Consider the following 11,345-nt stretch of genomic DNA (forward strand, 5'->3'; position numbering starts at 1 on the left):
TTTAGTTTTAGTTGATCTTTATTAGTAGTTTGTTATTTACAGCTATTTTTACTGACTTTTCACAGTATTGTTACTGTACAATCAATTGCAAAATGCTCTAAAAGGAACCACAATGTGCTTATAGCATTGATTTTCTTGAGTTCATTGAAAATATACAATGCAGAACTAAGTATATCAAAGTAGCAACCCAACTATTAGCTCTGATCAGGAGCATTAAACTAATAAAAGATACCATTGTGCTCCATAAATTACAAGCAAAGAATACAACAGTTTAAGTTGCACTTGAGTAAATGTGATATTTTACATTGAATCCCAGCATAAAAATATTGTTGTGTTTATTACAAGTTCATCACAAAATTACTAAATGACAAACTGTCAGATATGTCCAAAAAAATAAGAACAAAAACATTCAAAAACAATATTTTAGAGTAAATTCCTGTTTTCATGCGATGAAAAAAAACTATAAACTCATTTTATACCATCTGAACCCAAAAGCAAAGGTTTTGCATGTTTTTCTTCGAAGGAATATTAAAAATCAAGGCCAAGACTTCTCATCTTTTCCATTGATTGTCTGCACTTCTATGCATCTGTGTCTCTTGACTGTTGAAGTCAGAAAATAAGAGGAAAAAGTGGTTCGACTATAGAGTCAGCCCTCATGTCCCCTTTGAGCATTCTTTCATATGCAAAACAGCAAAGCTAAGCATTGGGCTGAAGGCATTGCAAACAATTAAAGCCTCACATTGTGCCACTGTCTGGGACTCTTGCTCCAACCTGATTGACAATGAAATAGCTGAAATAGCCTCAGTGTAAAATGGCCACTTGTCAGAATTAGGGGATCATCTTCAATACCTGGTCTCAGCTGGGAAAAGGAAAAGATGAGCGTGCATGGGAAATTGAGCTCAACAATTCACCTCTTGATAAAGACCATTTAGGCTACATGGACAGAATACCCGGTGAGACTGACAACCTTTTCAGCTCCAATTCAAAGCAACATTACCAAAGACTTTCAAGGAGAAATAAGCATTCGCTCAACTTTTTTTTCAATTTATAACTTTAGAAACTGTGAATTATAATTCTGCACTTCTTTCTGTCACATATACATAGACACACTAGCACACAAAGACATTTGCACAGAAGCAAAGTAATTCATACTGTAAAAACTAATTTAGTTTCTTAAACATGTACATCTTAAAGTCTGTCTGCACAGCCAATTATCACGGCTGAGCACTAGTGTTGTACTCAAGACAACACTATCAAAGACCAAGACTTGCAGAGACCAGAATGCACCGAGAACATATAGTAATGGCGCCTTTTCTGCTCACTTCCTCAGTTCGAAAGAAACCAAGCCAATCGGAGCCGTACAGAAAGAACGTCACATCTCCTGTGCAAAGCAGTGTCAAAACAAACATGGCGCCCACCACGGAGAAGACGTTCGGAGCTGCGCTCTGCTCTGTTTTGAAAGACCTGAATATATTGTTAAAACCACAACAAGAAGAGGCTTTTAAACTGCAAGTCTGTACCGTACTACACGCCATTTTCCTCTGCTGGCTCCATTTAGGGAAAAAGATCTAAGCTTGTCGGGTTTTGTCATCACATCTGCTCTTCGTTTGATTGGTTACTCTACGATTGGTTCTTTGACACGAAATCCCTAGTCCGAGATCAAGACAAAACCGAGCAAAAAAAAAAAAAATCATTGGAGTCAAAGACAAGATCTTCAAAATCTTATTTGTCAATGAGACAGTCTAAAGTTTAATGTGAGTGTGTAATATTTTAGTAATTTATCCTCTATACCCTTTACTCCGAGTTTAGTATGATCAAGTTTATTCCTCATCCAAAGGTGGGACAATACAGAGATGATGTAATGGCATGTAATGGCTAAAGGTAGCTTAAATGAGCTAAATGTGGCAAACAATAGTGAAAAAAAAAAATGTATGGAAAAAAATGAATCAAGGGTTATTTAATGGACAAAAGGTAGCTGGTTTGGATGAAAAGTGGGAAAAACTGGTTAAGGAATAGACAAAAATTAGTTAAAAGTGTCAAGAAGAACTTGCAAAAATGGACAAAAATGAGGAAGAATGGATATTTATTGGCAAAAGGAAGCTAAAATCTGATAAAATTAAAAGATAAAAAGGGGTTACAATTTTTCCCCCTTTTAATGTTTTCTGGGGGAATAATAATTCAAATTAAGACAAGGAGCCACATGTTGCTTATCACTTAATATCAGCTTTATCAAGGTTTTAGTAAATGAATTTAATAAAATGAATTGTGAGCCAATGGTTGCCCTACCTTTAGAACACCCTCACTGTTAAAAGTGCTACTCCACCCCTGCATGCAGCTAAACTGTTATTGCACCGACTGATCAAACAGTGGATTATATTACATTCAAAAGCAATACAGGAGCGTTGTATCTGACGACAATTTATTTTGTTTTTCTTTTATCAGAATTTTATGAATCCAAAGAGATGCTAGTGATTGAAATGTTTACAACACACCACTGTCTTGTCACTTCGCATGAATATTTTAAAGGGAGAATATTACGTGGCTTGCAGAATGATGTGAAAGTTGTTAAAAATTAAACAAATGCCGAGAGACAAACAGAATTAACTTCAAGTTTGATTGTCTTCAATTTTATAACTGGTGGGTTTAGACAGCAGTTAATTAATTTTATGACTACTAAATCAGATTTGAAAGCACTGTAATCTTCTTTTTATGAATTTCTTGAGATTTTTTTTCCCACAGAACAAAACCCATTCAGCCTGATTTAGTTTAATACATTAAACGGTCCAAGTCTTACCTGCAATAGCAAAAGTAAATCACAATGTAGTGTGTTGTCAAATTTTATTAAAATTCCATTCAATATCAATAAAACGTGCAATAACTTATTTGGTTTAAAGAATATAAATACATATATATATATATGACTTTCCTTTGTGGCTATAGAATTAACAGTTTTATTCATAGAGTAATTCAGAGCCGACAGAATCAGAATCCAAACATGTTATTAAAGAAGTGGACAAACTAACAGTTTTCATTTGTTTCCACTTAGCATATGCCAACACCTCATAACTGTCTTAACACCTTATCGATCATTCAAAATGGTATATTCTTGCATTTATTCCTGATTATTCGTATTTAATCTTCATCTAATTTTTGTTATTCTTGGTCTCAATAGTTTACTTTTTAATTATGTATGTATCTTTGCTCAAGTTTCTTTTCACCTTGTTATAACTTCTATTTGGAGCCAATGTAACAAACATAAATTCCCCTTAAGCTTAAATATATGAGTGAGTAAAAGATAATAGAGAAATATGACAGCTCTTACAACAAATAACAGCCTCCACTGTCTGACCATGTCATTAATAATAAAGTTATACTTCTGCTTGGATAAAATATGACTAACTTAAGGGTATAGTCAGGTGGAGCCAGTGACGTGCAGTCAGGGTAGGCAGTGCCTACCCAAGGGTGAATGGATATTTTGATAATTTGTTTTAATTATAATATAATTATAAATTATTTATTTTTCAATTTCCGATAGCCTACAGTACCTATAAGTTTGAAAGTGTCAGCATTTTGTGCTTTTCATAGCCCAAATCTCTAAACATCACTATTTCCTAATTGCTGTAAGGCAGGAGGAGGCCACACCCCTTCTCAAAAGCACATTGCTGCTCTGCCTCTGTTCCCATAGCATGTTTTTATGTGTTTGCGCATGCCCAGTCAGTTCCCCAAGATGAAAACCATTTACGTAAAAAGGCAGCTCTCTATGCTGCCTTTGGACGTAACCGTGCTATGCTAAATGCTATACGTACATTAGTGAATTGATATCACATGACCACTGCTGCTACATTCTCTAGCTAGGATGATAGCGCTAGAGACGACAGAGAAACTTTCTTTTGAGGAAAAACGACAGCTTTTAAAAGATGGGAGACCAACACCTGAGCTACCAGACCTTCAGCAAAGGTAAGGTCAGAAAATTGTTTGTATTTTCTACAGTGAATGGTTGAGCCTCACTGAGGCTGTTCTGAGTTGTTATTGTTGTTGTTGTCATTCTCCGTGTTTCTGTGTTTCCAACACAAACAACGGATGTGCTGCCGTGTCACAAGGAGACTACATTAAATAATTGTTTATGTTTCTTTAATGGTGTTTTACGACATTGATTTTGTTAGATGGCTAAATGCTTGTTCATGTGGATCTTGTTGGGTTTTTTTTTTTTCTCATTATGAATTTTAGATTTTGATAAGTGCATTGAGATGACATTGTTGTAAATTGCACTATACAAATAAAGTTGAATTTAACTTAATTGAATCAACACTTGCCAGCAGAAACATATGAAATTGTCATTGGTGTGGACATTGGTGGTCTTGATTTGGAACGCCCTGCCTACCCTACCCTAGAGCTCACGACACGTGACTGCGTGGAGCTAGTGTTTAAGCTTTCAAACAACACAAAGAAACTCATGACACTGAAGTCTAAGCCCAGGAGGAATAATTGTGTTTGTGAAAAAGAAAGTAAGAAGGATGACACTAAAATCTGAGCTGTCACATAGTGCTTAGGAAATAAACAGCACAACTCTGAAAATGTGAGGGAAAAGCCAGAGTACGAACGCAAGATCAAAACAATGAAACGAACGCCTGAATTTCCTGAAGCAGAGTTTTCCTCATTAAATGATTGCCTGAGGGTGGAGAAAAGCGTGATGAGGAAATGTTGGCTTGTGCCCTGCATTGTAATTAAACGCTGGCCTGATGGGGTGAGAGCCAGAGAGATGATAAGGAAATGTGCCTCAGGATCAGATCCATACAGCACCATGCTGATCTGGGACCAAATAGAGAGAGAAAGAAGATTCCTACAGTACCCTAATTAAGTACCCGCATGATAAATATTAATAATGCAAACTATTTTTACAAACTAAATTTGGATTCAGTCCCTCAGTTATGTCTCTCAATTAAATTTCATTTATTAAAAATTAATACAGGACTTTCAGAGGTAAAAGTAATCGATTACAAGTACACAGGACAAACCTTTTATTTTATATAGATGCCTTTGTTGTAAATAAAATATAAATTTTGTCTCTTCCTTTTTAAGTTTATACATGAGATATTTACTGTATGCAAGGGAACCGTGGCAAGAAACTTTGACTACAATTTAATTGAGCTACTTTTTACTTGTACTTGAGTATTTAATGTATGACTTACTTTTACTTGTACTTGAGTACAATTTTAATCAAGTAACAATACTTCTACTCGAGAAGGAAATATCAGTACTCTTTACACCTCTGAGGGCTTTACCATAAAGGTTTCCTGAAAAGTTACATCCCCCAAGTATGTAAAGTATGTAACTTCAGTCAATTTTAAGTGCAACGATGTGATTGACCATGACTGTGAATATTTGTGCGTTAGTTAAAGAATATAATGTGACTAACAGTTAAAGGTGGATTCTGCAATCCTGTTCAGGAATTAATTTTTGTGATACTGGGTGAAATGGTCCTTCTATCCTGAGAGCAGTCAATACGTTATCTATTGAGAAAAAAGAACTAAAAGAATCAGACCTTTGTAGCATTTGGAATTCTATAAACCAATGAACAAGCTGCACAAATAAAAGACAGGTACCTGATTAAAAGTTCACTGATAGCAAACAAAAAAGCCATAACCAGAAACTGGTTTTTCTTTTCTTTTTTTAGAATTCTTCAGACTAAGTTTGTGTGTTTTCAACAGCTCATTTAAAAAAACCAAACGTAATCTTTTTAAAAACAAATCTATATATCTTTGTGTGCAACATGCATTTCACAGCAAGTCCAACATGAGAGACATTAAATATTTATTTATTTTTGACCAGCTGTCCACGACCCACCCAGTACTGGTCCGCGACCCACTTTAAGGTCCTGACCCACCAGTTGAAAATCCCTTGCTTAAAGGACATTCCCATGAAAAGAATAGGCAGAAGTTGACTTTAAGTGAAATACACCCATGAAATGCCCCTGACAATGTATTTTTATTAGGTTTTTGTTGCATTTGTTTTTTGTTTTACTTTGTTACATTTGTAAGTTGTTTGTATGTTGTATGTTATGTAAATTCCAAATAAAAACAGTTTTCGAAAAAAAAAGAAAAAAAAAACAACCTCTGAAAAATTCCCCTCACTTGGTCCGAATGGAAAGAACCAATCAGATGCCTGCATACCATTTTGAAAATTCTGAGATAAGTTCATTGTTTCTAACTCAAGATAGACAATTTCAATATTTAATCATTTCTGAATTGTTTGGTCTTCTGGCAGCAAACCAAATAGATACATATTGTACATTTTTAGTCTTATTTTAATTCCCTAATGGCTAAAAAGCTTTTATTACCAACTGCCAAAACATGTTTGCATTAACTGCAAATCGAATTATATCCTCAACAATGAAGGCAGGTACTACTCCTGAAAAATGAGCACCTCTGTGGAGTGATGGGACTGATGCTAAAGAGAAAACGCTTGATCCGTCTTGTTTTATCTTTAAATTAAATCAGAAACAACCTTCAGATCTAGTTGTGGTCAAAGGGTTGGAAAGACTCTTCAACTTTGCCACAAGATTCTTTTTTAAGACAAAAGAAGCAAAGGCCACTGTCCACTGAGACCAATGAGCGTAGGGTACACGGTTTATGCTTATAATGCAGAACAGAAATATGGAGAGCATCAGCAGCAGATCCATTCTCCTCCAAGCTCCATCTTACCACTACCTGTTATAAACTTCCTCTGTCGTCTTGTACAATTGGTTCTGTAATTTAAAAAGGTCAGCATGGCTCCTGTGTAATTTAAAGCTCTCGTGGTGCTGTATTAACCACATATTTAATCACCCTGAGGGTGGTGTGCCAGCTGAATACTAAATGTAACAAGAGGTTTCCAGGTGACACATTACATGCAGCTATATATGTTTGAACAAAGAGAAATGACAAAAGTAGAACTGGATGGCTTGTGTTAGGTTTAGGGGTCTGAACTACATCATAAACAAACTACTAGGAAAGACTCACCAACTTACATTCATACATATTTTACCATTGCATCACTGTATATGACAAAATACAAACTGGACATGATGACAATATTGTAGGGTATGGAGGTATGGAGTAGGTGATAAAGAATTCAACTAAACTGACCTATTATTCATCATCGTTAATATTATTGTTATTAATATTATAGTATGGTGTGTTGTTCTTCCATGTCCAATAACTCGTCCACCACATTAAGTCTTATTTTACTGACCAAGGTACCACAGCATTAGAGGATTACTAAGGCATTTGCCTAAGTTTCAGAATTATTGATCAATTTTTTTTTTCAATATTATATTTATATATTATAATAAATTCTGAACTAATTGGATCAGAGAGTTTATAGTTACTTTAAGAGGTTATACTGACTGAGGGCTTGAAAGGTTTATACTGATTCAGAGGGGTTATACTGACTCTGAGGGCTTGTAATGAGGGTTATACTGACTCTAAGGGGTTATCATGAGATTCATACTGACTCTAAGGGGTTATACTGACTCTTCCAAATGCATTATTCTTTATCTTATTTAATAGAAGAAAATATTCAATCTTCCCCATCCATCCATGTTTAATTTTTCAGGGAAACCAGTGTCTATAGAAATCTAATACTGTATAACCATGCAGGACTCATGTCCACAGTCGTTTACTTGTTAGGAAGTGTTACAAAGGATTATCCACAAAAAAGCCAAATTATTTAAATGTGATTCAAAACCACAGAAGACTTTCTACTATGGTTTGCTCCATTCAGGCATTTCAGAGCTACAGATAAGATCCTACTGAATTATTTCTCTTTACGCATTAAATAAGAATTTATCAAAAACTGTAGAAAGTGGACATCCTCCGTCCTTTGTTACATTGTTCAAACCAATCCAGTGACACCATCATGTCAAAAGAAACAATGCATTTAACCTTTGTCATTACACATTGTTCTACTGACCATTGATTATTCTATGCTAATGCCTCGTAAGATAATTTAAGAAAAAACAGTGCAAAATATTGTATCACCAATTGGACAAAAAGTTTCTACATTTGATGCAATCATCTAAAAATCTTTGTTAAAGCTGATATCTGGAGTTTCTTAAAGGACGTCTCGATGCCCCACCCTCAACAGCTCCACTTCCTCCCCCTGCCTCTGCAATCTACCAGAAGCCTCTACTTTTCTGCACGCGCATCACGGAACATAACAAGATCACATTGATATAGGTCTATGGGTCAGGTAAGAGCCAAAATCATATTTACCTGTTTGCTGTTGTGACCTGCAGCCTTGTTCCCGTGCACAGTTCAGCATTCACTTTGATTGACAGTCTCAAAAAACACGAAGTCGAAGCCTATTGGCTGGACGCACTCATTCTCATTTGTAGAGGGGTCTATAGGACAAAGGGACTTGTGTGTGTGTGTGTATATATATATAATAAATTGGTCAGTTTTTCTCATACCTACTGTTGCTGACTATTGTTCTTTATTTGAGTAACATCACTTGATCAAGCCTTTTCTAACATTCCACACTACAAATAAGTAATAAAAGTATGTATGATTCATGCTGATATTGTATCAGTCCGATATAGTTAGCGGCCAATACTCAAGGCTACAATATCGGCATTGTATCGGATGTGAAAAAGTTGTTTCGGGACATCCTTATTAGCGATCGTTTCCAAATACTAAAGCATTATTCAAAAATTCAGTTAGAAATTCCTTTGTAAGCAAAAGTAAGTAAAAACAAAAACGGCATTGCAGAGCTCAACTCAGCCATGTTACATCATTACATGTTAGCCATCATACTTATGCTACTATTATGCCTGAATTCAACTAATGGATTTAGTTGTAGTATTTTAAAGATCAGTCCAATTGTGTGTGTGTGTGTGTGTGTGTGTGTGTGTGTGTGTGTGTGTGCTCAACAATCTCTTGGTATCAGCGCTGTGTGCTCAGTATCATTTATGCTACGCTGGTTAGCAATCATTGCTCCATCCCCTGCACAAGGTCATGAGGGTCAAGTCTGCCCAAGCATTTAAAATCTTTACTACAGTTGTATGGGGGAGGAGTCAAACTGCAACACTGCAGGATGAATTGTAGAAAAGTGTGAAATATTTTTTATGATTTAGAGACGTAACATCAGAATGCACAGATAACAGGACCATTAGTCCTGAATGTGAAACACTCAAAGAAATTCAAAGGAGTTTAAGTGTAAAAAAAAAAAAAAAAAACTTAAGAGCTGAAAGACCATCTTCTGTTTTATAGCCAAAGAATATTAAAAGTCTCGGTGGTTGGGAGGCCCTGCTGTAATGTGTTGAAACTACAAGTGATAACTCAAATCTGGTACCCTCCTAAGCTTTGGCTGATTTGCTACTAAAGCTAATTACCTTGCCCAAAGCACTAAATGTCTTATCTATGAAAGACTGTCTTGTAACCTTTTCTCATGCAAATAGATTTGTAGATATATCGTCGTTTCTTTAGAGCATTTAAATGCATCTTTTCTCATAAGGGCAGAAACAGAAAAAGAAAGCTCATAGTTTACTTCTTGGATGCCTTACGCTTATCAATTAATCACAAGCTATCTCAAACCTAGTGCTTTATTACAAATTGTCCTTTGAGAGGGAATTTGAAAAGACTACCATTCAACAAGCCCATCCATTCGACTAAATCAAGGTACAAGGAGCCAACTCTGTTTTGACCAATAATTACTTCATTGATTGCAGTACGAAAAGAAATACTCCCAGATTGAGTTCACTCTTAGTAAAGAATAGCAGTGAGGACGGAGCTTTAAATGCACATCAGAAAAAAAAAAAAACAAGTGTAAATGGTTGTGACAATATGAGCATTAGTAATAGTGTGCTAAGTTAGAGTAAAACAGTCCAACATAATGATATTAATCTCATTTTAAATGGAAAATTAAGGAAAAATGCAAAAAACTTGCATTACAACATTACCCTGAGGTGTTCGGTCATCCTAAATAAAAAGAACCAAATATAGCTCAAATATTTATTGCAATTACAGTAAAATAGATTTCACAGCAAAAATATTTTTTATGAGCTTAAAGTAAATAAAAAAATTGGACTCTTAAAAATCAAAATGTAAAGGTTTGAAAAAAAAAAAACATATGTGGTCAGGTGTAGATGTGGCCAAATCAGATTTACTAAGCTACGACATGTCATAAAATATGTAGCTAAAACACACATCAAATTAATAAAAATAATATTCGATTGGGATAGGTTTTTCCACCACATGGAGCATTCAAATGGTTATGTTTCCCTAAATACATATTAAAAAAACATCAGTTTGTACCTTTCACTTTGACGTTTTTCCCATTCATAATCAAAACAGGTCCCTGAAAACACAGTACTTTCTCTAAAACTGATTCAAAACACTAATAAAGGACACTAATAAACTAATAATAAAAACTTAAATTAAACAAGGGAGATACGAGTTTGTTAAACCTAGATTTAAAACAGTTGTTACACTTAATGTGTCAACAGTAAATCACTGAGGCTGTCACAATGGTGTCAGGCACACTATGATCAAACAAACAAATGGAGCCAGACAACAAAGCTTTGATGACCAATGAAAGGACATGCCGGCTTAGAGAGGCATTAAATGTCTTACCTGGGACCACAGGAACTTCTTGGCCAGGAGCCATCCTAAGCAAAACCATAATGAAGAGGGGCGTGGCCCCTGACCACGTGCCACGCATTACCATTCTCACTGGCTGGGCATCATTAGATAGGAAACTGATAGGGAGAGAAAGAAACTGTTAGAAGTGACACTTCAAAAGGATACAAAGTATTTGTTTTATCAGCAGAGGAACAAGTCACAAGATCAAGGCTTTTATTATTCATTTTTATTCACAAAAAAAAAAAACCTATTGCATTTTACTCTGCCACTTTCATCCATTCCAAGAAATTCTTAGGAGCAACTTACGGTTTAGTATTTCATTTAAATGGTTTGTAACAGCTTGAAACAGTGCAGTGTAGCTAGAATCATATACTACTGTAGTTTGATAGATTGTGGGTTCAAGTTCCAACAGTTCTCTCCCTGCAATTGTTTTTTTTGTTGTTGTTTCATTTATCTATGTCCTGGTTAGGAGTCCATTTCATATTTGGTTGTTCTGTAGTTCTTAGTTTTGGTTTTTGTTGCTAATGGTTTCCTGTCTGGGTATTTACTCCCATCTTGACAATGTGTTTGGTGGTGGACCATCAAGTATTCCCTCACTTCCCTTCCACACAAAATAACGTTTTCATTCTTTATCAGAATCTTGGAAAATATTTTGTACTTGTTTTTTTTTCTTCATTTTGTCATTAGTTTTGTGTTAAAAGTTTTATATGACTCATATATATATAT

General features: G+C 35.2%; 1 protein-coding gene across 2 annotated transcripts in view; it reads right to left on the reverse strand.

Annotated features, from left to right (window-relative positions):
- robo1 (roundabout, axon guidance receptor, homolog 1 (Drosophila)) overlaps window positions 1–10,717 on the reverse strand; it is a 267,005-nt gene extending 256,288 nt beyond the window's left edge. For both annotated transcript variants that reach the window (XM_028463842.1, XM_028463838.1), the window contains exon 1: window positions 10,611–10,717. In XM_028463842.1, the coding sequence (XP_028319643.1) occupies window positions 10,611–10,704 (94 nt within the window). In that variant the 5' untranslated portion in view covers window positions 10,705–10,717. The remainder of the gene's footprint in view (window positions 1–10,610) is intronic.
- Window positions 10,718–11,345: the final 628 nt, after the last annotated feature.

This window comes from Gouania willdenowi, chromosome 13 (assembly GCF_900634775.1).
Source record: "Gouania willdenowi chromosome 13, fGouWil2.1, whole genome shotgun sequence".
NCBI classification, from domain to species: Eukaryota; Metazoa; Chordata; class Actinopteri; order Blenniiformes; family Gobiesocidae; genus Gouania; species Gouania willdenowi.